General features: G+C 47.5%; 1 protein-coding gene across 1 annotated transcript in view; it reads right to left on the bottom strand.

Moving 5' to 3' along the window:
* Nucleotides 1-27,352, bottom strand: part of KCNH1 (potassium voltage-gated channel subfamily H member 1) — a 376,496-nt gene that overhangs the window by 65,168 nt on the left and 283,976 nt on the right. The window contains 1 exon segment of the mRNA XM_047705009.1: nucleotides 20,713-20,909. Coding sequence (XP_047560965.1) covers nucleotides 20,713-20,909 — 197 coding nt within the window.

Genomic DNA, 27,352 nt, shown 5'->3' with positions numbered 1-27,352 from the left:
ATCTACTGCTGCTCTTCCTCCTCTGATTACCCAATTCCATTGTTTCTGGGTGTATTTTCCTTTCTCTTTATTCTAGATCCTCAGTCCTACACTCTGCCAGAAGCTGTTCTCTTCTGGAAAGCTTTCAGATTTTTACTCACAGGCTGCCACTGTCTTATTTCCCTTGCCCTATGTTATTTACCTGTTAGGGTTTAATTAGGTGGATATGACACCATCCTCTTCTTAGGGTCAGTACCTAATTTTCTCTTCCTCCCTGCTTTGAGACAAAGCTTCTGATTAAATTTTATGATTAAAAATATTTTTCTTTATTAAAGAGCATTCTGAAGAACGAGACTCAGACTAGTGAGAACTGAAACACACTCAGCATAGTCAGGCTCAGACACAGGAAAGGTGAGTTCAGTCTAAAACCAAAATGGAAAGCAACCTCTTCAATCATTTCCCATCAGAGTGACCAAGGTGCCTGCTTTCCCCTCACATAAAATCATCTCTAAAAAGATAGACAACTTTCACCTGGGGGGAGACAGGCTCATTTCAATTGGCCCATTGCAGGCTTTGGTAAACTGGTCCCTGGGGATCCTTCGAATGGCTGAGTGTGACCGTGGGGACTTTCTGAATACCGACACTACCTGATCCATGATAATGAAGACTTAAAAAAATAACAGAATACCACCGAACTTCCCTCTCCTTTTGGCTTCCGTAAACAGAGAGTTTACCACCAATGGGATGGATGAATTCGTATTTGCTAAACTGAAACATGCTAGTCAACAGGACGGACTTCATATACATGGGCCAGGACATCCCAAAAGCAAGAACTGGGCAGAAGGATCCAGGCCAACTTGACTCTTCCTTGGCAGTCTTGTTCCTCAGTCCTTCTGCTTGTGCAGGAGGGGGAGGCCAAAAGAGGAAGGCATAAGGACACTGAGAACACTATAGCTATGAAAGAAGAGGCCATGCAGAAATGAGGAAGTAAAAGCATCTCCCTTCCTGGGGCTCCCAGCCCGGGGATCTTGACACCAAGCTGCACCCGAGCAACGGTTCTACCCAAGGCCGGCTGCAAGCAGGCAGGCAACAAGGAGACTGGAGGCACAGGTGGAAAATGGAAAACCTTCACGGAAAACCCTCCACAGACGGTGCGTCTCAATGTGCACAATGTTCTCTGTGCTGAGGGCTGGCCTTGGGCACCATGCGGAAAGAGTCAACAGCCCACCAGCCTGAAAGGACATCCTATCAGTGACAGCCTGAGTAACCAACTGGATACCAGTGTGGGAGTATTTGAAAGAACGACATAAAGGAAATGTTCTGGGGTGGGCCAAAGAACACAGCCAGATTAGAAGTTGCAGACAGGATTCCTGGCCGGCAAGATCCTGCTTAATTTGCCTGAAGTAAATTGATTAGCGACAGTACTCCCATAACTCCTAAGAAGGAAGACAACTGGGTGAGCTGCCAGACGGGACTGAGTTGGGTAGTTACCTGCTGGAGTTGAGGGCGGGCGGGGAGGAGCTGCACCCCTGCAGACCTTCTCAAAAGCACCAAGTGAGGTCAGAGAATGGCCAAGAAAACAATAACAACAAAAACAATGAAGAAAATGACAATGGATCAAATCTAGTCACAGTGAAGTCAGAAGGAATTATTTTATTCCTCAGAATTTGGCTAGAGTCACTCTTATCAAAAGGGGACCATTGACTCAAGGTGACCTTTGGCCAAAGAGCATTGTCATAAAAATAATTCCCTTCATTAGACCAGAAGTCCTCATGCACTACTACCCATGGCTTTTCTCTCTAAGTCTCTCTTGGTCTATGCTGGGGCACAGCAGAGGGAGAGTGAATGAGACCCCTGGTTTGAGAATTCCAGAGCCCTTGATTTCCTCAGGCTGGATTTCCCTCATCCCTTGCACTGTTCCGAGCACAGAGCTGGGCACAGAGTCAGGCTTCCGGGACAGGGTTGGGTTTGAGGGACAACATTGTGGGTCAGGGCCCTGATTCTATCCCCAATGCCCCCCACCCTCCCAGGTCTCAGCTCCAGAGGAAGCTCACAGAGAAGCTGTAAGGTAATTATATCCGGGAGCAGGTTTAATAAGCGGGGGGAGCCCAATGCAGAGCCATAGGAAGAATAATGTACCTGTGAGATTCAAGTTATGAAAACAGATGGAGGAGTCTCAGTTCATGGTGCATGCACACACGCACACGTGTGTGTGTTTTCAGGGATGGAAAATACTATAAAGCTACTTCAAAGCATTGTCAGTGGCATTATTTATCAGTCCAGAAAATGTAGTCCTAGGCAACAGAGAGGAAATTGAGAAAGAGGACAGAGATTAAGGCACTGAGAAGAAATTAAGAGTCAAGGAAGAGGAATGCTTGTAAATGATTCATGGGATAGATTACTTTGCAAAAAAATGGGGGAGAAATTGAGCTTCTAGCCAAAGCCAAAGCCAAAGGCATGGAGAGCAGAAGAAAGAGAGGAGAGCCTGGGGTTGGGGGCCTGAATGACAAGAAATCCCCTGTCATTTCCTGCAGGTGTCACAAAGGCACTGCGTAATTGCTTTCCCTGAGTTGTTCAGAGACTGCTAATTGAACAATTGCAAGTCAGAGGGCCCTCGGAGGGAGGCTCTTGGGTGGATGGCAGGAGCAAGGCAAGATCAGCTTTCCTGGGAGGGCCAGCATGCCTCAGAGAAAGCTTTGGGGGTTGGGTCATTAGTGGACTCCTTCATTCGGGTGGAAACAAAATACTCCCACTCACTGTCTCTACCTGGGTGGCCCTGCGTCCAATGGACTTGGTCTCTCCACTGGCCTGAGTCAACCTGGCAGCCTGGGGTGTTGGTTACAACTGGAGAGTGGAGCTGAGGAGGCCTCAAAGTTTCTCAGAAAGCCAAGTTGCCTGCGTGGAAGGGAGGAATCTGGAAATTCAACACAAGCACCTGTTTTTAGGTATGGGCACAAAACAGGGGCTAATACAGCCCCTTGCCTGCCCCTCAAGAGAGATCATTCCTGTTTAAATATTTCAGAAGCCACCAGTCTGATGGTGACCAACCCAGACCTTGGAAAAACAGGATCAGCCTCAGAGTTGGAAGTGATCCTACTCATTCACCTCCAAAATACTGAGAGCCTATTACTAAGTGCCAGGGTTGTGATCAGAGCTGTACCACAGTGATCCTGGGATCTCACTCTGCATTGTCTAGGTAGCAAGCTAGCTGGGACTGGGAGGTTTCCCTTCTCTCTGTGGGAGGGATTACATCCAGCTCCACTTCCTGGGGCCAGAGTTTCCACTCTGTTGGGGTGGTGGGGTCTCCAGCTTTTTCTGGGCTGAGGGCTTCCTGGGTTCAGGCAGCTATGTTCCAAGTCTACTCCTGGAATCCACTAGCTCCCCAGACCCAGTGTGCCCTTCACCAATAGCTTGCTCTCCCACTTACACTAGAAGGGGGAAGATGGAAAGATGGACAAGGGTCAGGGTCCCTCCACTTGAATGCAGGTGCAGAATGGGTGTCAGCACCTCTCTGTGAGATGATGAGAGGCTCCAAGGGCCCCATGGTCCTCTTCTCCTATTGACGGCCAGCCCACAGAAGGCTGTACCTGTGTGACACTGTGGCAACTGTCTCAAACCCTAATGTAGTAGTTCTCAAGATTCAGGGGGCATTAGGATGACCAGCAGGGCTTAACAAAGTATAGGATTTGGGGTTTAGCACCAAAAATTCTAAGTCAATAGGGTGAGAGTGGGAACAAGAATTTGTCATTCTAACCAGGGACCACACCTTGAGAACCATTGCCTAATGCCTGAGAGGTACAGAGTGGGGGACCCACCCTCAAAGACAGAGGTAGAATTACTGTAGTGACAGCAGGGGACAAAACTACTCTGGGAAGCAAATATCAAAGATTTTATATTTAAAATGATCAATGGCTTAAGTGTTACAAAGGGGGGAAAAGGTGCTGTGAGAAAAAACAGGTTCGAGAACTAACCTGGATGGAGAGTGCAAGGGTCAGGGAAGGTCTCTGTGAAGAAAAGCTCTAATGGAACATCGAATTGCCTTGATTTTCTGGGGCCACCAGGATTCGAATTTTCTGCTCCATTTTTTTAACCTGGGAACTCTGGTATTGAGCATATCTGAAACTATATTTCCAGATGTGCATTTGCTCCTGAAGGTAGCTGAAAAGGCCTTTTCTAGACTGTAGATGCCAGGTGAGAACCGATGGTGACCAGACGTGAAAGCTACCCATCTGGTGTAACACAGGACAAGGCAGACATCGTGTGACAATATGCTTGCCTCTGCTCCAGGACAGCGCTCACCTCCCTCTGCCAAGGGGCCATGGCTACAGGGGCACACAGGTCACAGCCCAGGGTGACGCACTGTGTGTAAGACACAGGAACCCATGCTCCCTGCTCCTGACTACAGACAGACTCTGCAGGGATGGCGGGGTGGGGATTTAGGTTTTCCTACCCCATGATCAGCATTGTTGGGTCTCTCCACGGCCTCTGACACTGGGGAAGAACAGTGGATTCCCGGGGACAGGCCTGGGGAGATAGAGAGTCACTGTCCCTGTCAGCCTGTGTCACCTGGAGCTGTCACAGCCCTGCTGCTCAGGTGTGTTCCTCAAAATGCCTTTAGCTAACAGCTATACCAGCACAACCTGCGGGCTTGTTAGAAACACTTCATTTTGACTCCTTGTTAGAAACACGTCATTTTGAGTTCCTGAACTAGAATCTGCATTTTAACAAGACTGACGATGATTTGTGTGTGCACTGAAGACTGGGAGACACTAGTTTACAGAACTAAACTCAAGGACGAGGTAGCTTCCTTGGCCACCAGCCTCTGTCAATGGAATGTTCTCAGGGCTCCTGTTTGGGGATCCCCAAGGCTGTCCATCACCTCACTGCATGTGCACACAGGCCAGTGGGCTGGTGGAAGGGATGTGGAATGCGGAGCTGGACAATACGAGTTCAAGTTCTAGTTTTGCCACATAGCTTACATTTCCTCTTTCGGATCCTCAGGCTCCCCATCAGCCTCACGTTCCTCGCTAAGTTGTTGCCAAGATCAGATAAGATAAAATATGTGAAAATACCTTGTCCAGAGGAAAGTGGGGCACAACTGTTAAAAGTAAACACACACACACACATACACACATAAATATGTGCACATGTTAGAGAATTCGAAGCTGAACGACCCCCAGTCTGATTTTTTGATAGACTGAGTTCCCCTGAAAACTTCTGAGGGCAGAAAAATGTGGGTCCTGACACATTCATCCCCGGGCACAGAAGGGGAAAGTCAGAGCTATGGGTCTGCTGGAAACTAAGCCCAGGACAAAGCTCAAGAATATAACCTCTCCACCCAAATGCTGAGTTCTGTAGGTCAAGTCCTGGCCAAGGAATCAGACTTTTAATTGTACTTTAAATAGTCTCTTAAACTGTAGGTGGTGGCTTTGTGTCCTATTCACAGCTGTGCCAGGATGGGATTATCCTGGGAATCAAAGGATGAAGATAGAAATTACAAGTCAAACTGGGCTTGGTGAAGGGAATGTGCCAACAGGAGATGAGATTCCAGAGGTCTCTTTCCATGGATGTCTTACTTAAGACGTTTGTATCTGAGTCTCTCCAGAGGACACCAGCTGGCAGAGACCCTTGGAATCCAAGTTTGGTAAGGCTGGTAAAATTACTAGGATTCACCTAATTTTCTCATTTTACCATTAACTTAACTGAGGTTATGGACTTGACCTTATGGCAAACTTGGGGTAGAACTTGGGTCCCAGCAACTAGTCCGGGATACCACATACTTCCCCCAAGAGGTCATGATCCATTCAGTCACTTAGGAGCCCCCAGAGGAAAAAGGATGGAGTGGTGAGGAGCTGGTGGGGAAAAGTTTCCTGGGGAGGGCTTCACAGAGAAGTCATCTTTGGGTTGTGGGACAGGAGAGTTTGGTCTGGGATCCGATCCTCCCAGACCCTGTTTGAATGTGATAAAGGCAGGGATTTGGGTGGAGGAGCGGGGAGGGAAAGGTTACTTGGGAGGGTCAGTTACATGGATCAAGTTAGGATCAGTGCTGGTATGGAGACCAGATCAGGATGCCCATGCGCTGGTGGAAAGTTCAGAAGTCACATTTATGAAACTGTCTTTCGGGGAAGCCTCAGGAGGGCTGTGCTGGGCCAGGCCAGATGCCCATCTGCAGGGGAAGAAAGAAATTAGGTGCTTGCGTGACAAATGACCAGAAAAAGTTGGAGCCAGACTATGATTCCATTCAGAGGTGTTTCCAGCAAGAGCCTGGAGAGGCCGAGAATGGAGCAGAGCAACCCATGTGTCCAGGTATAATGAGTTTCTTGGGAAGTAGAGATTTAGCTGCTGAGACCAGGACAGTCTCCGGTAAGTTGAGATGGCCTGTCACCCTGGCGTGGAGGGTGTGGGCCACTGGGGAGCACCCTGACCTGAGGGTGTCTTCTGGAGAGAGAGGACAAAGACAGCCTGGATGAAGACATGGGGCTGGAATCCCCACTTCTAGACCTGAAGTGTGAAGACGGATGAGTGGCAACTGAGTTGTGATTCTAATAGCTTAAATTATGTGCCAGGCACTACATGAAGAAATGCAAGGAATAAACATATCAATAGGGTCTCCAAATCCGTAGGAAACATTAGATATGTACCCATCCACACAGGAAACCTGAGTGCTATGTCCTCTCAAGGACCCAACAAAATACTGCAGAAAGACAAATTAGAGAAGAGAGAGATTCTAGCTGAAGTAGACTGGGGGTGGCTTTGGTGGGAAGGAGAATCTGAGTAGGGGTTGGCTGGTTTGGGAGCTGTGGGAGGAGGTGAGGTAGGGTGAGGGGTGCTTCAAGCCAGACAATATACACAGAAGTAAGTACATGGAACGTTCTAGAACTGTCAGTGTGGGTGGGCATCACATAGCAGCGTGAAGGTGCAGTCTGCTCTGTAGCTGGAAGTACAGGCTGACACAAGATCCCTGGGTCTGGACTTTATTCTGAGGCTGTGTGGAAACACAAGAGGTTTTTAGAGTGAGAGTGTGAGTGAGCGGAGCTGGAAGGTCAGGCAGAGGTTGTTCTTGGCCATCTGCGGTGGGTATTACCAACATCTCACAGCCTCTGCCAGCAGCACGTTCTCTCTAATGTCTAACACAGTGCTCTTTCCTGAGATCCTGGTGCTGTCTGTGTTTTGTCAATCTCTCTTTCTGAGTTCCTCTGGGTTCTAAGTGATGAGAAAAACAAAGGAAAATATTTCATTCTAAGATTCAAAGGAACAAGGATTAATTAAATCCTTGGACCTTATTCCAAGAACCATCCAAGAAAAGGGGCAGGGCTTATACAAGAATATTCCTTATGAGAAAAAAGAATTCCTGTGCGGGGAGGGGACTCAAGGAGGAGAAAGAGGGAGAGGAGGGAAGGGGAGCAGAGGTGAAGGAAGAGGAAGAAGAGAGGGAAGGGGGAGGAGAAGAGTGGTGTTATGAGTTAAGATGCACCCTCCCAAAACACAGATGCAAGGACTAAATCCCCGGACATGTACATGTGACCTTAAAAATAGGTTGTTTGCAGATGTAATTAATATAGAGACCCAGAGATGAGATAGTCCTGGAATTAGGGTAGGCCCTGAATGCAAGAACCAGTGTCTTTGTAAGAGAAAGGAAGGGTAGACTTGACACACAGAGGCAAGGGATGGAGGCCATCTGCACGTAGAGGCAGAGACTGGAGTTAGGTTTCCACAAGCCAGACAATGCCAGGAGCCACCAGAAGTTGGGAGAAGCGAGGAAGGATTCTGCTCTAGAGACTTAGGAGGGAGCACAACCCTCCAGACATCTTGTCTTTGGACCTCCGGCCTCCCGAAGTGTGAGAGAGTAAATGTCCATGGTTTTATGCCACACAGTGCATGGTAATCTGTGACCACAGGCTCAGTGAAGTGAGACACCTGGGGGTGCTGTGGCTGAGTGGGCGTTGGGAGGCAGAAGGGAGATATCATGGTGCCATTCCCAAGAAGCATCCAACTGGATGGTTTTCTTTCCTTGGCGAGCTCTATACCAGACACACACAGACAACAGGAAAGACATGTAAATAAAGTGGAAGTCAAGTCAAAAGCAATCGAAATTTGGAGTCTCGACACCACCTCTAGCACCAAGAGAGCCAGAGACCACCTCCTCGCAGGGACTGCTCTTGGCCTCACAGAGGGGAGGAGGTAGCCTCTGTCCTGGACATTTGTTCCCAAGCTTCAGGCTGGGACCTTGAACGTACTGCTTCCCACTGCTTCTATGGAAGAGCGGCTTTTGTATCCTGAACCAGAGCCTCAGATCATAAATACACTGTAGTAAACTCACTGGGGGGTTGTAGCCATGTTATTTTTAAATGCCACCCAAGGTCTGAGGCCCACAAGGCCCCGCACTCAGAGTACAGAACAGGTGCAGTTTCTCTCCACCCCCTGCTGCCTTATGCTCTGCAATCACTAAGGATTGGGGGCTCCAGCCAGTGTCCCCAAATAGGAGCATTTACTTTCAACAAAGTACACACATGAACGAATAACAGCCGGCCACACATGGCACTTTATGGGTTTATCAAGCTTACAGATGTCAGGCGATCTTTACCTCTAACCCAGAGGGAAAAAACCTGCTTCCCCAGCCAAGCAAAGCTGACCCCACAGCCCTCACTGGGAGAGGAACTGGGTGCTAGGGGGACTACACCAGCTGGCTACGACACCAGCCTCCTTTAGGACTAATCACCGATGGGAGGAATTGCTGGTGCATGTGTACACACACACACACACACACACACAGCAGCGGCGGCAGCAACAACTACTGGCAGACAGACCAATCCACTGAGAAGCCTGCAAACTTCCAGCCCAGAGTGCGTGAGGGGCATGCACGCACACAGGAAGACGGTGCCTGGCTCTGCAGAAGAGGCCGGAATCCAGCACCCGTGCGGTGACAAAGGGACAACGACTCCTGCTCCGGCCTCCTGTGTGAGCCCGAGGCTCTCGGAGCAGTGAGCCTGCAGTGGGAGAGGTAGGGAAGGAGGAAGCACCGAGCAGGGGGGTCAGGGCGGCTGCTCTCCCATCAGGGCAGCTGGGACTGCTGGAAATGGAAACACTGATCGAAATGGTTGGTTATAGATTAGGAGGAGGTTTGTCACTCGTGACCACAGGTGATTAGGAGCTGCTTCTGACGCCAGTGAGCGGGACTTGAGCCCTTGAGCCCCAAGCATCCCTGTTCAGGTTCTGACTAGAGAGAAATGTCAGAGTGGAATGAGACAGAGCTTAAGCAGAAAGCCCAGGATGAAAAACTCTGGCAGCTTCCCAGCGGCCTCAACAGGCAGCCTAATAGTGAAACAAAGCCACTCTGCTGTGGCATGCATCTTTCCCCAGGGTGGAGGGACTGGGGAAACCAGATTTGGCAGATGAGTTCTTCCCCGGGTTGTTCTTCCAGCCCAGCTCTCAGTCCCGGGTTAGCAAAGGCATGTGCCTCCCCAGGCCAAGCTCAGCTGCGCAGAGTGGGTGCCAGGTTCTTCTCCTCAATGAATACTATTTGCAGAATCTACTCAACCTTCTGAAACCTTCCAATCACAGATCGCCTTTACCTTGACTTCTCAATCCCCTTTCCTTCCCTTACCCCGAGGCTTGCCCCAGATCCTTGCTGTCCTAGGACCAAAGAAAGTGGCTTTGCCCAGATCGCCCAAGCCCTGGAGGCCAAGTATCAACCAGATAGGGAAGACACCCGAGAAAGGCAGCACCCCTCCCACCGCCTGAGCCTTCCATAATCATTTCATCATCTCTTTCATGAAATAAGTTAAATTAAAATCCCACGGCAGTATTCCCCTGTGTGCCTGAGTGAGGGGCTCTAGGGAAGGGGAGGTTTCCCACCCAGCACGCCGCTAGCTGCCGTCCTCAGTAAAGCACTTTGGTTTTTCAGGCTTTCCAGTATTGTTTTAATTGAAATATAATTGACATATCACATTCTATTCATTTTAGGTATACGATACGATGATTCTATATTTGTATCTATTGCCAAATGATCACAAGTCCAGTTACCACCCATCACCTAGGAGTTTTAGTATTTTATGCCATTTCTTATTTTTATAGGTGTTCCGTGTTATTCTTCATCTCCCCTCCCCTGCCACCTGCTATGGGATTTGTCCCAAGCCTGGGGAAGTCCTCACCCTCCTTCTGTCACTGGGACCCGGCTTTACTTGTCTCTTCACCCAGATGGTCACAGAGGCCCAACATGGTTAGGACGTACTCTCACGCCTCACACACAGAAAGTGCCAAATGTATGATGCGCTCCAGCCTGCGGAAGGCAGGAAGTTTTGGTGCTATCCTCTGAACAAGGATCCCCTTTTAGAAATTCATACCCTGTGAACCAGAAGCTGTTTTCATGTCTGGCTTAAGCATTAGCAAGAAGCGCTCTGGGAAATGCAGCAGCATGAATGCAGGAGCTGTCTGCAAATTGATCTCCTGGGGATAAGGCCCCATCTTCCGCATGCTGCCTGCAGCAAGAGGCTTTTTAAAAATTAAATCCGTCATGGAAAATATGCTGGCTCTTGCTACTTCAGGCCTCCCAGGGAGAGTCAGGTGGATTTTAAAGCCTGGAAAGTGAGGGGTTTGAGGGGTGGCTGGGGTCCTGTAAGCAGCCACAGGTGTAGTGGGAAGAGGGCTGGAAGAGGCATCAAGCTCCCTCAGGCCCCCAAAAGCATCACATCCTCCATATTGGTCCGCTTCTCCTTGGGGTCTCTAGGCACCTCCAGAAAAGTCAAACCCGGAAGCTGCTGCTGCCGCTGCCCTGTAAGTCTGGGACAATGCCCTTCTGGAGTCTTCAAAACCAGGTGGGGAAGGACCAAGAACAAAACCTGGGGGATGGGCAAATTGGCCAGTGCCTTCCCTCGGGAGGCCTTCTCTTCCAATCATTCTTAATGATTCAGATTCACTGTTCTCCCACCATCCATGCGAAGACACCTTCCTGATTGAGTGTCAGCCATTCAACCAACCATCTGTGCCCTGTCCACCATGACGTAGACAGGTACCCGCAAAGGACTAGGCCTGCTTTCTAACAGAATTACAGACACAGGCAGGCCATGCTATGACCTCCAAAGCCATCCTCTGGTTGACAGCCTCCTCCCAGGGAACCGAGGCTTGTGAACCAGGACTATTAACCCCAGATCAGTGAAGTGGGGTCCCCACTTAGAGGAGAGGCATGAAAGCAAGAAAGAGTATGGTATTGGCGGTTGCCAGACTTGAGCCCAAGTTCCAGCTCCATTTAGCTTATTGGATTTGGGGCAAATTATTTCACCTAACTGAACCTTAGTTTCCTCAGCACCTTAATGAGATAATGATGCATATAAAAGCTTTAGCACATACTGGGCCTGGGAGATACTTAATAAATGGGGGTGATTATTATTATTTTATGCTGGCATCAGTGGTACCTACAGAGGCTGAAAGACCTCTATACCCAGGGTCGGGGAGAGGGATGAGATGGGATATGTGGGCAAAGTTTCAGAGACAGAAAAAAAGGAGAGGTGGCTCTACAGAAATGAACTTATAGTCAAGGCACTAAAAATCTACAACAATAACAAGAAGGAGGTTGGTGTACTTGTGTTTTCATTTATTGGTTGCACGAATGGTTGGTTGGCCCACTGTTCATCCATTCATTCAATTATCGAATGCTTACTTTGCACCAAGCTCTAAGAGAGTTGATCAGGAAAGTGATGTGAATCAGGTAGATAAGGCCGAGGCCTTACAGAGCTTCTAGATTACAAAAAAAAAAAAGACCTAGAGTGAACAGTTCATTGGAAGTATGATGAGAGCTACAGAGAGAAAGTGACTGCTACTTATTGGATCGAAAGACAGGAGCCCTCGCCTACACTAGAGAGATTCAAGAGACGCTGTATAGAGTCAGGGCCCATTGCGAATTTAGAGCTTCACTCCAGATCCCTAAGTTAAATACAGCCAGGACAAGACCATTAAGTGACACTAGTCACAAACAAATTTGCCATCAACAGAGTGTGCAATGAGAAGAACCAAAATTGGGCAGGCCCATGACACACATTACACAGAAATGGTCCATGTGGACATCTGGGCTGGGATAGATTTGGTGTGTGAGCTCCTGAGACAAGTGTTCAAAGCCCCTTGGAGGGGCTGAACTAACATTCACTCCCATTAATCTAACATCTCAGAAGGTAGTTATTATTATGAAAGGTCACCTGGGCTGTGATCCTGATGCTCCACTTACTAAAAGCACGGGCTAGAATAAAAACCCCTGTGACTTACTGGAAAAATTCATAAGAACATGTTCAAAGCCAAAGAGCACATTTTGAAGAGTGGGAGGAGCCTTTAAACAAGGAAGCCCCAGAAACAGGGCAGATGGGTAGGAACGTGAAATGTGACTGGGCCAGTAAGGGACTGGCAGGGCCTGGGAGAACGCCCTGGGGAGCAGCCTCTCACTGACACGGGGGTTGCCAGAACGGGGACAAACTGCTCGCTGATAACATAAGGCCGCTGCTCACTAGACATGAATGCACCACTGGAGCGGCGATGGGGGAAAGCTGAGTGCAGGAGGATGCTGAGAAAGCAGGGAGACTCGCCAGTAGTGTCCACTCGGGGTGCCACTGAGACCGAGTGAGACAGATTCCCACTGCTAGGGTCATCTTTGGCTTCTTAACGTTTCACAGACACGACCCGGCCATTCTATAGGTCACTGACCATTTAAGGCAGAAGAGACACTGAAGAGCATCTAGTCCCTGTTTCCTAGAGATGTCCGGGAAAACACCGGCTCTGACAGACGTCAATAGCTATATTGGAGTAGACAGTAGAAAGTCCTAGTGAGATTCAAAAAAGTGTTTGGGGGTGGGAGACAAATAAATGTGTGAAATGCTGGACTCACCAGTGGAGACCTCAGGAAGCCAGCTTGCTGACCTGGGGACTGAACCCATGATCTGGGACTCATTAGTACTACCCTACTTGTTAGGAGTCAATCACACACTTCTAAGAAAATATTAGGCAGGTACATTACTCTCTAAAGAACTGCCCTGGCCCCATGGGTCTCTAAACTTGCACAGATCTATTCTAACTTGTGGTAAACACACGGTGTAATAGTTGGTAAGGGGTAAGGTAAATTATAACTTCCCTCTCCCAGCACCTACTCCACACCGGACTCGCTCATTCTCTCTATCCATTCTGCCCAAAAAGGAAAGCAGGATCTGTATCAAGCCCTACAGAGCCATTATTTGCCAAACCTCACTGATCCTTTGGTGCTACTCGAGAGGCCCAGGCACAGATCTTGGAGTCATATGTCTAGATTTCCAGGTGTTAAATTTCAGCCTCTACTTGGCTTTTAAAACTTTTACCACCTGATGGGATCTCTTCATTTCCAGAAAAGTTTAGCTCATTAGTAATCATAATGAGAACAATACATACACTGAAAACTCGTTATGACAAAGTACCCTTCTAAGGTACCATTCCTATTCCTATTTTATAAATGAATGAATTGGGGCCCAGGGAGTTTAGATAACCAGCCCGTGGTCACTAAGGAGAGTCAAGATTTGAACCCAAGAACTCTGACTCCAGAGTCCACATTCGTAGCTGCCACTCTCTCTTGCCTCCTTATGCTTATTCTATGAGCCACACTATAGGGCTCATGCTCTGCTTCACTCTGTTACCCCCTTTCCTATGGACAATGGAAGGAAAGTAACTCGACTGTGCCCATGTGTATGTGTAAGGCACTGTGCCCGGGCCATGATCATCCTTCCCATAGCTACCTTTTGGAGTGAACAGCATGAATCCACAGAAGAGGAACAGCTGTACAATCTCCCCCTGTACCCTCACACCCACCAAGCACGTGGCTGAGCCCAGATAGAGAGATCTAGCTTCAAAGCCCATATTCATCCCAGAACTTTACTGCTTCCTTGAAGTGTCCACATATACACTAGCCACCTGCAGTTCAAGCTGATTCATAACAAAGCATGGAGTGGTTTCACTGTCTCCCATCCCCCAGGGATCATGATGGGGCTCTGCTATAGGTTTTTGGGGTATTAGGGAGGATCCTTAAGGATACATGGAAGTCTACACAGGTCCCTAACATCATCCCCTGATCCTCTTGAGGGAAAAGGGCCTTGGCTTTGATTTTTATGTTGCTGTCCTGGAAGAATTACGGCCTTACCACTAACATCATGTCCCCATCCCCCACCCCTAATTCCAACACCCTGATTTTATTATCTTCATAATTTGAAAGTCTAATAGATGATTTTAATTCCACAGAAGACCTCACTCTGGAAGGATGACAAATATATATATATATATATATATATATATATATATGTTATGTAGAGATTGTTTTTAAACCTTAGGCTGTGATGATTCAATGGGGAAGGAGATACATTGCCAAGCACCTGGCCTTGGGATCTTTCTCTCCATCTTATCATCTTCCACAAGAATTTGTGCAGTAAGAAAACCGAGAGGCTTTCCAGAACAGAGCTCTTTTTCAAAGCCTCCAATGCCTTCACCTTCTCCTCTCCAGAAGAAAATGCCCTTTGGTTACTGAGGAGGGGGATGGCTAGAAATGTATGTGCAGTATTTAACTGTCTTGACACAGTTCACTATGGCAACCTCAGTCACAGAAAATAAGCATCAGTAGGTCCCTGCTTTGAAGCTGCCAATAACTCTGGTCACAGCTCCCTCCCAAACACACTAGGTTAGGGCCTTATCAAGCTAAGAAAAATCCATCCTGGAACACATTACCATAAGCACAATTGATGCAAAACATACTCAAAATCATGACAACATTGGCTTCAAAAATAAAGCCCCACACACAAAGAAAGAGAACTACCCCACCAATTACCTACATGCCAAGTATCCCATGTGCGGACCACTGTTAATTAGCTAATTATCTGTCTACGATACATCATTTAATTGTGGTACATTTTCTCTACTGTCCTAGTGATGAGCAGGACAAGCCGACCTCCTAGCTGGCACCTGCTGGGATGTGAACGCTCATCCCAGGTTGAAGGGACAGTAGAGCCCAACCAAATGAGACACTGATTAAAGAAAGTGTCTGGATACACACAAAGGGGAGCAAAGCCTGCACTCGGAACTTCTAAGGCTGAAGGTAGATGGAGAGAAGAATACAAATAGGTATTGAGAGGTTCCTACAGGTATCAGGTCACTTTCTTTTTTTCAATGCATATGATCCTCTCAATAAACCTACTTAGGAGGGACTTTTATTAGGCCCTTCTTACAGATAGCTTAGAATAGTTTAGTAACTTTCCCAAGGGTACATAGCTAGTCAGCAGTCAAAACCAGGATTCAAGGGGTGCCTGGGTGGCTCAGTGGGTTAAAGCCTCTGCCTTTGGCTTAGGTCATGATCCCAGAGTCCTGGATCAAGCCCTACATTGGTTCTCTGCTCAGTGGGGAGCCTGCTTCCCTTTCTCTTTCTCTGCCTGCCTCTCTGCCTACTTGTGATCTCTGTCAAATAAATAAATAACATCTTAAAAAACAAAACAAAAACAGGATTCAAACCCAGGTCGCTCACCCCAAAGCTGGTGTTCCATTTTGTGTATTACTGATATCATTGCCAGGTTAGCCTACTGCCCAACCAAAGGGAAGTGTACACTGCCTCTCCCACATACCTGGCCATGGTGTGGTCATCACTCTGCGGGAGAAACTTCTCATGTCTCCCGAACTGGGATATTACTATGATCCACTATACAAATTAGTTCCTTCCTTACTTCCTCCCTCCCCGCTTCCCTCCCTTCCTTTTTACTGCACATGTTTCTGAGTGTGCTGGGAGATAGTGAGTATACTTTGGAGATAATTTGTGCCACCTCTGAAAAGTCAATAAACCAGGAGAAAGCAAAAGCCGAAGAACACCAACATGGGAAAAGCGGAGAGTCAGGCTTTACCGGAGGACACAATGCTGCTTAGCTTCAGGGGCACGTGCAGGGTTTGGAAACTGCCACTTCTTGGCTGTGACCTTGGAGAAGTGATTCTCTTCTCCACAGGGTCCTGGTTTATTCCTTTGAGAAATGGGACTGATACTATAATGCCATGAGGCCATTCTCAGGACTGAATAAACCGACCTAAAACACATCCTGCCTTCGTGCCGAAGGTTGCCGCTCGCCCCATATGGGGAGTTGATGATAATGCTATTATCAGCACTGTGCAAGGCTCTGAGTGCAGAGCAAAGGCCACTCAGGGCCTGGAGGAAAATGCCCAGAGAGGCTTGGACCCTAGAATGCTGAGGGCCTGGGGTGAGGAAGGATCCACTTACCCTTGCTTTTCATGGACATGTGCCACATCCCTCAGAAGAAACAAGGATGCTGTGCTTTCCTCTTTGGCAAAACCCTGACCCCCTGGTGACTGAACGAAGATGTCAGAATGGCCTACTTTCTCCCTCTGCAATGAAACCGGTGAGAAGAATGAGTGCTGACCCCTCTAGGGGCGGGAACTGAGAGACCGCGGGCCAGCCCCCGCAGCATCCCCCAGCCGCCAGCACCTCCTCCTCTACGAGATGGCATCCGCCCTGCGCAAATTTCTGCAGAGCGAGTACCCTCCATAAGCAAAGGCAGAAGAACTGCCTCCTTATTTGCCAGAAGGCGCGCGGTGACAAAGAGCAGAGTGGAGCAGGCAGTCAAGTGGGTAAAACAAAATGATGACGAGCCACAACGGACGGGAGCCCGCACTGTGCGCGAGACCCTGTGTGTGAGAGCTTTGCTGGCAAGACCTTATTTCAGCCTCACGGTTATGGTACAAGGTAGAACTTCTCATCACCCTCATTTGACAGATGTGGAATCATTAACAACTCTTGCAGAAGCACTAAGTGGCAGAGGCAGGACACAGACCCGGTCTCACCCGGCTCAGTGTCCACAGGCAGGGATAATGCTGGATTGGCTCCTGGGTCCTGCCCCTTTCACCCTTGCCTAGGGCTTCAGGTGTTTTGGGAGGAAACCGAGGAAGGTGACAGGTCCCTTCCTGAGTTGGGTCCCAAGAGCAGGGCCGGGAGCAGGGCTGTGGTCACATACATGGATTTGGGGATGGGGTGGTGAGGGTAAGAATGTAGAGGCCAGGGAAGGCCAATGAGCTGGGAGAATCCGCAGGAGGCCTGTGCAGTGAGTCATGGGTGCCTCTAAATCTTTGGTTACTGACCCGGCTCTGTGACCTTTCTCTGAAAAGTCCTATTTGTGAAATGAGGGTGGTGGGAAAATAGAGGAGAGACTGGATGGCCATGGGGGCACCTCCAGCTCCGAGTTTTTGCTGTGCCGTAGAGGACTTCTCCAGACCTACACAACTCCCCAAGCAGATGTCAAAGGCACTCTGTTCTCAGGAATCTTTGCAAATAACACTCGATTTTGCCAAGATAGAAACAGCCACAAGAATACACTTTACTTTGCCAGGAAAAAAAATAGCTACAAGAATAATTCATGCATGTAATGTTCCTGTCTTCTATGCCCTATGTTAACGATGAATTCTCAGAAGGACACAATGAGAGATTACAATGGCAATGCCAAAATGACAAGCCTCTTTTTTCCAAGAAAAACTATGCCTACCGCTTCCTATAAAGGATCTCCCTAAAATTGTCTTGGCTTCATATCAGACTCATAGGCACTTGCCATTGGAAGGACATTTGAAGGTCAACTGATGTGACTCTCCACTGGGTGTCTCAGTTTCCTCCACCACATGTCTGATGGTATCTAGGGAATGTCTAAATACCTTAAGAACCATTCAGCACTGCCTACTTGGACACCTCTGACCTTCCCCAAGTTCCTTCTCATACCTTCTATGACTTGGATGCCTCCTCTACACCTTGTGGCCACACAGGCCCTGCCCAAGCCTCTTCCACCCCAGCCCTTCAAAAATGCCACCCCCGGGGCTCCCTTTCTGCAAGAGCTGTCAATCACTTTGCACTTACAAAAACAATCTGACCCTGAGGCACTGTTGTTTTTGTTGTTGTCCTTGTTTTTTTTTTTTAAGACAGATTTATTTGATTCACAATTATTCCAAAATGATTACTACTCCAAATAACCCGAACTGCGCTTTTTTTCAACCTATATTATCAGCAACACTGAAAGCTGATTATAATCAACTTGCTTTCATAAAAAGAAGGAAAAAATAAAAAAGATAGACTTTAGAAGAATCCACATGGCTAGAAGGACGACCAGAAAGCATTCCAGGCTCCCAATTAAACAAGGAAGTACTGTGAATATATACTTCTCCACCACGGCCCACTCCCCACGAGAATTTGAATGACAAGCTTTCAAATCACAGACCCATAAAAATGATCCAGCTACAACCTCACATTTGACAATGTGGAAACTGGGGCGCAGAGATCCCATCTCTTTCTCTTTGGCATCCCCAAATACTCATTAATCCTGAATACTGGGTTAGGCACTGAGGATACCAAGGTACTGAGGCCTTGCCCTCCCAAGTCTCTGAGCAGGGACTCACACACGACAATACAATTAAAGGATTTAAAATAATTGGAAGCAGGGGCAGCTGGGTGGCTCAGTTGGCCGAGCCTCTGACTCCTGATTTTGGCTCAGGTCATGATATCAGGGTCATGAAATCGAGCCCTGCATCAGCTTCCCCACACCAAGCATGGAGCCTACTTAATATTCTCTCTCTCCCTCTGCCCCTCCCCCTGCTTGTGCTTGCTCACTCTCTTAAAATAAAATAAAATAGGTGGGAGCATATTGTTTGGGCACCCAACGATAGGCATTTGGAACCTTGGACAAGGAACTTGAAAGACAAAAGGCTATTTCCTTCTTCTGTGCCTTGGCTCAAATTGCCCCTCCAAATGCAACAGCTGCCCTCCAAATGCAACAGCTGCCCTCTCTTTATTGGGCAGACTCCATCCTGTAAGAGTCAGCTCAAGTCTCTCTAGCCCCTGCCACAACGCTTACTTCCCAACTCCCCTTCAGCTGCCCTCCTCCTTCGCGCTCCCACGTTATCTCCTCTAAATCACACTTGTTGTACTCGGCATCATGCACTGCATCCGGCCTTCCTGGGCTGATCTTCTCTGTTAGACTTTAGGATGCAGGGGATTGAGACCTGAGTGTGGTTCAGCTTTGTATGTCGAGGCTCATTCAGCTGTTGCACACTGGGTTCGATGACTGAACAAATAAACATTTCAGCCATCTTAAGGGTTAACAGGCGTTTGTCACAGACAGCAGGAGAAAAAAGAATGCCAGGCTGAGGAAGGCTCAGGCAGAGGCCCAGGGCTCTGAAAGGGTATGGCTCTCATGCTAGGAGTGGTCAGGATGGCAGAGCAGGGCATGGGAAGAGTGGCTGAGCTTGGGGCTTGGCATTAAGTCGGGGTTGGATGTGAAAAGCCACATAAACCATCCTGAAGTGTACAGACATTATCCTAAAGTTAGGGTGGGGGCAAAAAGTCTTTACAAAGAAAGTGACATGATCCAATTTGTTTTTAAGGTCACACCACTGGCCAAAGAAGGGAGCACTGCATTGAGGACTGACAAAAGGCAGGAACCTACTGTGTGCTGCAGGACACAGGGAAGGTCAGGAACGAGGCACCGTGTCCCAAGAGCTCGGGCTGAGCCCCAAGGATGGAAGTAAAGTGTGGACCCAGGTTTGAGAGCTTAAGGATTTAATGAGTTACCTGAGACACAGGAGAAGGGGAGAAGTCAACCACAATGCCAGAGTCTCCAACTTGGAACACCAGCATGATACATGGAGCAGCATGATACAAGCATACACAGAGACAAGGACCACGAGAAGAACAGTGTTGGAGGAAAGATTCTGAGGTCATTTTTTAATTAAAAAGATTTTATTTATTTATTTGACAGACGGAGATCACGAGTAAGCAGAGAAGCAGGCAGAGAGAGAGGAGGAAGCAGGCAGAGAAGAGGAAGCAGGCTCCCCGCTGAGCAGAGAGCCCGATACCGGGCTTGATTCCAGGACCCTGGGATCATGACCTGAGCCAAAGGCAGAGGCTTTAACCCACTGAGTCACCCAGGCGCTCCCTATGAGGTCATTTTTGGAAAGATTCTTAAAACAATCCTTCCTGATGGTTTCCATAGGTCATAGCTACCTTGTTCACAAGAAGAGATAGATGATGGGTAAGAAATCAGTCATGAAAAATCTAAAGAGTATAAGACGAATGAATACTTTAACCCTCACAGAGATGGATGGAGCAATACCGATTACTTGAGGGTGAAGGAAACAATTTCAGACAAGAAATCTTCTCTGGTTCTTAAAATTACTCATCATTTCATAACCCATTAAATAGGCCAGTGTCTACAAGATATTCTCTAGGCAATCAGATTCCATACCTTTCTGATTTTCTGGACCCAACTGACTCATCTTCATGGCTTTTCAAAATTATTATTACCAGCTGACTAATGGCCTCACACCATTTAGTGAGTCCTAGTCACCAGGGAAAATTCAGTTTACTTTAATTAAGTAGCCCCCTTCAGCCATTTTACTGACTAATGACCTCATTTTTTTTAACTCATCTTTTCAAAATGCTAGAAGGTCTAGCTATCACTGGGGAAAAAATGCACAGATACACAAACAAATCCCTTCTGGAGCAAAACAAATCCATCTTTTAATCTAGCAACATTCCTCTTGCCCTTATTTCATAGCAAAAGCTCTGAAGAGCAAACCACGCTCAGAACCTCTAGAGAAACAACTGCTCCCCTTCCAGAAACCGCAAGAGGATTCTTCTTGGCCTGTGTGGTTATGATAAGTGCACAGAGACAGTGCTTGGTGGAGAAGAAACTGAAGCTGTCAGCTTACCCTCTTCCTCAAGTTGTAGGTGAGAATGAGGTTCCTGGAGAAGGAGTGGGAAAAGGCCGTGTAGAATTCCAGCACTTTCTGCAAGGCGTCCCGTTTGATCACATGCAGGTCGCAGTAGGTCAGGGCCCTAACGTTGGCACAGGACTGGGCCAGGGTGGCTTCCTTCCAGAACACATCTCCAAACACGTCTCCTTTCCCTAGGGAGAGAAAGTTCTGGTGAAGAAAGTGTCAACCAGATGGCGTCTGGCCATCCCTGTTCGCGTCCCCATCTCCCATTTTACATTCTGCAACATGGGCTCAGGAAAGGAAAAAAACAAAAAACAAAAACAGTTTTATTTTGAACCTTAAAAACAAGCAATTTAAGAAACTTTAAAATACTATATAATACATGTCAAGTTTAGCCAATGACATTGGGGTCATGTTACCTCCTGGACATCCTATCCAAAGTGGGAACCCCCTGTTATTCTTTATCGCTCCCCCATTTTCCCAAAACACCAATCATAATCTATAATCACGTGATTTGTCTGTGTCTTTGTTGATTGTGGAACTCCCAACATGAGAGTTCCCTCCACATCACACCATGTCTGGCACCGAATAGGAGTTCTGCCAGTAAGTGCAAGCAAAAGAGAAGGAAGGAAGGAGGGCAGACTGTGGATCTCCATTCATGGGACAGACTGAGAGGTGAACAGTATGGAGAAGGTGTGGACTTTCCTTCGGGACCTGAACATCAGGACAGTTCTCCTCTGTTTAGGATGATTCACATGGAAAAAGGCACATAGGGGTAGAGTTCATTCTCTTCCGTACTCTGTCCACAGCCCTCGGGTTTATGCTTGTATGGTATCTCATTCCTCACCCTCCCCCACTACCTGCTTCCATGTTCCTCACTGCTGCCAAAGGCCTTCCTGGGAGGGTAAAACTATGGGCCCCCTCCATATGGCATCTCCAAGCCACTCCATACCTGGCATTCCTCAAGAGTGTATTTAAAAAGCCAACAGAGGGGCACCTGGGTGGCTCAGTTGGTTAGGCAACTGCCTTCAGCTCAGGTCATGATTCTGGAGTCCCGGGATTGAGTCCCATGTCGGGCTCCCTGCTCAGCAGGGAGTCTGCTTCTCCCACTGACCTCTCCCCTCTCATGCCCTCTCTCGTGCTCTCTCTCTCTCTCAAATAATTAAAAAATAAAATAAAATAAAATAAAATAAAAAGCCAACAGAGTACTAATTCCATATAACCATATTCCGGGTCCCACTTCCATCAGTCTCCTCTAAATATCTGCTTTTCACATCGAGGGATATTCTCCCTACATTTCCCCGAGTCCAACATTTTAACATATGTCTAATGCAAAGCCTAATTCATTCCTGGCACAGCCTCTGGTTATAAATAGCTTGAAATGTTGTTTATCGTGCCTCTAAATTTTCAGCATAGATAAACACAAATTTGAATCCACAGGGAGCCAGAGAGGAGTATGCAGGGGGCAACAAACAATGCTATGAGGGTGGAAAGGAACCCTCGTCACCCTCAGGAGAGCGGTTGGCCCATGCATCCAGACCTGCCACACTCCCCAGCAGGGAGCCAGGTCCCCTTGACTCAGTATGATTAACAGGGCGGGCGTTTTCGTCATTTGAGCCAAGGAAGAGATTAGACTTCCAAGCACCTGGACGGAAGTTGATCTTTTCTCAAACACCAAAGACTCCATTCTAAGGATACAAGTTACTCCACGTGCATAGCCTTCTCCAAGCACCTCCAAGTGTGAGCAAGAAATGGACTGTACCAGACACATTCCTCCAGAGTTTCCTCTGTGTTTGTGAGGTGATGTACAGTCTGATTTATGAAGACAGTTTTACTACTCAGTATCATGCATGGGGGAGCTTTTAGGGAACAATGTCTTTAAACCTGCACTAATTAAATTCACCTCCCAGGTGTTTTTCAATCATCTGCACTCTGAGTTGGTTACTTGAGGGCTGGGGCCACTGGCTGGGAATGCTTCTCTCTGTGGGGTGCTACCAACTTCCATGGGGAGGGGTTCATTCAGTGTGGGCTCCCTGGTACTGAGTTCTAACCAAGAAGGCTGGCCATTTGTTCATACATAGGAAGCATTCCGTAACTTCCTACACTTCACTCCAACGCCTCCCATGCCTTTCATTTTTACGTGATTATGTGGTAGATGGTGAAGAGGCATCAAGAGGCAAAGCCTAATCTCCTTCCCCCTTGAATCCGGACTCTGCCTTAGTCCCTTCTCTAGCGTGTGGCAGGGATTTTGAGACCAGATCATAAAAAACCTTGCAGCTTCTGCCTGGGTCTCTTGGAACACTTACTGTAGGATGCTCCCTCTTAGAATCCAGGTACCGTGCTCTGAGAAGAACAAACCACATCAGAGGTCACATATCAGTGCTCTGGGGGACAGCCCAGCTGAGTTCCCACTGACCACCAGCCTCTGCCGGTCATGTAAATGAGCCGTCTGGTCAGCCAGCCAGCCCAGGCAAGCCTTCACATGCTCGAAGCCCTGGCCAACACTGGCGTGCAGCCGCATGCAGAAAGCCCAAGTCAGAACCAATCAACTGAGCTAAAGACCCCATGGAATGGTGAGACACAGGCATCAATTTCTTACACCATTAAATTTAAGGGAGGTTTATTATGCAGAAATAGATCACCAGAACACACAGGCTCATGGAACTCTGGACTGAGACACCCATGAGAAATTACTTAGTTGGTTAGCTAATATCTCACCAGAACATTGCAAAGGATCCCAGCCCTGCGCTGGGCACTCCACTTCCTGCTCTGACAGAATGGGACAGAAAAGAGCGACGAGGGGCTATAACAGGAGCAGATTCTCCTGAGAGTTTTGAGTATCAGTCAGTGAGAACATGAGGCATTGACAAATCTTACAGCCTCCTATTGGGATGAAATGTAGTATGACAAAACCAGAGCTACTGAACGTAGATTACCATGAGTAATCTTGCCTGATTCTCATTAAGATCATAGCTGACTCTTGAACGGGTTTGAGCTGCGTGGGTCCACTTACATGTAGATTTTTTGTAAATGAGTTTTCTCTTCCTTATGATTTTTTTAAACACTTTATTATTATTATTTTTATTTGAGAGAGACAGAGTGAGAGAGAGAGCACAAGTCGGGTGAGGGGCAGAGGGAGAAGCAGACTCCCCGCTGAGCAGGGAGCCCAAGGCCATGCTCAATCCCAGGACTCTGGGATCATGACCTGAGCTGAAAGCAGATGCTTAACTGACTGAGCCACCCAGATGCCCCTCTTAACGATTTTTTTAAAAACATCTTCTTTTCTCTAGCTAACTTTGTTGTAAGAATATAGTCTATAATACATATAACATACAAAACACATATTATTTTACTGTTGATGTTATCAGTAAGGCTTCTTATAAACAATAGGCTATTAGTAGTTAAGTTTTTGGGGTTCAAAAGTTATATGTAGATATGCACGGGGGTCAGCATCCCTAACCCCATATTCTTCAAGGGTCAATTGTCCTGCATTTAAACAAGACCTAATGAATGAGCATTGCACTTCTCAAACAAACTTGGAGTAGTTTTTCCAATTAGAAAAGAACCCAGAAAGTAAAATAATAATTCCTCATGTATGTTTAACATATGATTTACCTGTAGAAATTCAAACTATTGCATAAAATAAAGGACAACCATATTATGTTTGAAACACATCATGAAATTAATAAAAGCATCTTTGGAAATGACAACAAGCCCCCTGGAGAAAGTTTTCCAATCTAAGATTTTAACAGAAACAATAAATAGAGATTAGTTACTACTATATGAAGTATTTCACGGTAAAATAATCATGATTAATCTATAGGGTCCAGGAAATCAAAGTGTTGTTATAACTTGGATTTGATTTTCAACCCAAATGGAATACCATACGATCTTTCTTCCTGTCAAGGCAGCATTTTTTGTATACATGATCTGTTAGTGAGATTTAAGAGTGTGGTGTCAGGGGGCCTGTTAGATTTAAAACAAACCTAAGCCTCTTCTAGCAAATGAGAAATATATTTATGACATGGAACTTGGGGAAACTGTCAAAGGGGAGGATACAGAGCTTTGGGAAGGCTGCTTGTAAATTACGCACAGCTCTGGGAATAATGACTTCCCAGGTCAGGGTTATGAATCAGAGGCCAGGACAAGCCCTACACCCACATTCATCCCTTGTTCCCTAGCATGAAATGATCACTCACTGAAGAACAAAAGTTACCCCAATGCACTTGGCAATCAACCTACTAGAGGCAATCAGCTTATTGATTTATTTATTACACTGAGGCGCTGGGTGCAGAATGTTAAAACCTAATGTTCCAAGTTTCTAAAATATATTCTAAGTGGATGTTCTGAGCTGGGGAAAAGAAAAAAGAATGAAAAGGGGAAGTAAGGAAAGGCAATCTAATTAAAACTTCAAGCAAACATCCCTGTGATAATTAATCCTCCTCCCCCTTCTGCCCCCACGTCAATGCAGCTGTCTTTCCCACACCTCCACCATTGCAGTGGACATAAACAACCCCATGGGGTACAGCCGTGGGACTGAAGAACATTCATAAGACATAGGTGGGAGGTGGGACACAGAGCTGAGGTGGCGCAGGGAGAGGGTGGACAGATCTCTGCAAGGAGCACAGGAGAAAAAGACCCTATAGATAATTCAATTTAAGGATGGGCAGAGGCAGGAATGCCCACATGTGGGGGCTTAATGGGTCATGGAAGGTGGGAGTGGGGGGCTGGGAGGGTTGATCAGGGTGAATTCTAGAGGTGCTGGAACTGGGACCCCAGGAGGATCAAACAACCTACCCAAATGCTAAAAAGTCACAGGGAAGCAATTCTGCTCTGAAACTGACAATTGGAACCCTTCAGAAAAGGCCCTGTCTATTCAAAGACAGGCTCTGAGTGAGTTTGGCAGGCCAGAGGGGTAAGAACAGAACTGCAATCTCCAGCTGCTTCTCTTCACTATTCCCTATTGTGTGCTTGTACAAGGAGCCCTCACAGTGGTAACCTATATTGCCAAAACATAATTCTGCAGTATAAGTTACTATCTGCTTCTAAAGTCACCAATAATTTCTAGAACCAAAGAGAAACAACTCATTTAGTCAGTTGTGCAACTTTTGGCAGGCACTGTCCTAGGAGCTAAGGTATAGCAGGGGAAGGACAGACATGATATAGTGAAAGACAGAGACCCAGCAAACTATAACATTTCAGGGGTGAGTGCCTAATTCTAACATGATAGCACACCAGGCAGGAGGGGTGTCTGGCTCAAGTCAAGGGGTGAGGGAAGGCTTTCAGGGAGATAAGATGTCTGAGCTGAGACCCGAGGAATGAGTTCCAATTAACCAGCAAAAATATATACAGCACAGAGATGAGTCCAGGGAGAGGAAACAGCAGATGCAAAGGCCCTGAGGCATGCCATAGGGCTCTGCAGAGGAGGAAAGGAAGCGCCTGCATTATCCCATGTTTGGATTGTAGTTCCTTCACTCACCTGTAGAGATGAGTGTTGCCAGTATATCTTATAATCCTTTGAGGAAAGTACCCAGTCTCCTTACTCAGCTATAAACTCACCTAAGTGCCTTCCATACTCTACACAGTGAGCCGTTGACACCAACTTGTTCAGTCACTGCTTAAAGACCTGGATTCGGGATGTTGTTAGGGCCACACTGGGGCTGCTGAGAGTGGTGCCAGGACACAGAGTACAGGGGGTGCCAGTACCCTCAGCCTACCCTACCATCTAGATCCCTCCTCTCTGGGGCATCAGGAGGTCCTCTGCCCTCAAGCCATTTTAAGACCAAAGGGGCCTCGTCACTCACTTCATCAGGGTGGTGAAATGGGACCACAGAGACCCTGGCACCACTGAGAGAGGCTCGGAGGGTCGGCCATTCTGTCTTCTGGCCCTGGGAATAATTTTGCTTATGTGACAGAGAATAGGGGCTGGACAAATATTTCCAGGTAAGTTCTGAGTAGATGGAGTATAGTTCAGGAGGATGAGGATGAGAACAAGGGAGGTTCAGACCTCCTGGATTCATCACATAAGCAAGGCATGTCACATCTAGGTCCCCTCCTTGGTCCTCGGAGATGTGGCAAAGACATTAAGATAATTTGCCAAGTCTCGCCCTCCCTCCCTGGTGCCACCCCCAGCATGGCACGTTTTCCAAGCACTTTATCGAACTCCCTCAACCCAAGCCTCAGGACCAGACAGGATGAACTCCCCTGCTGGGAGCCTGAGGGGGCCCCTGCCCCCTCTTTTGTTCACTTTCTGCCCTCTGGCCACACTGTGACTCCTACAGTCCCTTCAAGTCTGGCTCCCTGCTCCCCTCAGGGCCTTGCCAGCACCATCCCAGACCTCCACCCTGTTCCTTGGTCTAGATAAGTTCTGCTCTGGCTTCCAAACATGCTCCAACCTCCTCCCTGAGGCCTTGGTCAGAGCATCTTCACATTATGTGTGTCTGTTGTCCTCTGGAAACACTCCCCATCCCCAGAAGCCCTAGATCCCAGCAGTGGCTCGGGTGCACGGTGGACACTCAGCGGATACTAGATACGGAGATAAACCAATGCACTGGGCTCTTCCTAAACCCCTCCTAGTCTCAACTGACCCAGCTAAGAAATGTGGATGCTAACACCCACCTCATAGGGCCGTGGT

Source organism: Lutra lutra, chromosome 15 (genome assembly GCF_902655055.1).
Source record: "Lutra lutra chromosome 15, mLutLut1.2, whole genome shotgun sequence".
Taxonomy (NCBI): Eukaryota; Metazoa; Chordata; class Mammalia; order Carnivora; family Mustelidae; genus Lutra; species Lutra lutra.
The sequence above is the reverse complement of the archived record's forward strand: the minus strand, read 5'-3'. Positions and strand labels throughout refer to the sequence as shown.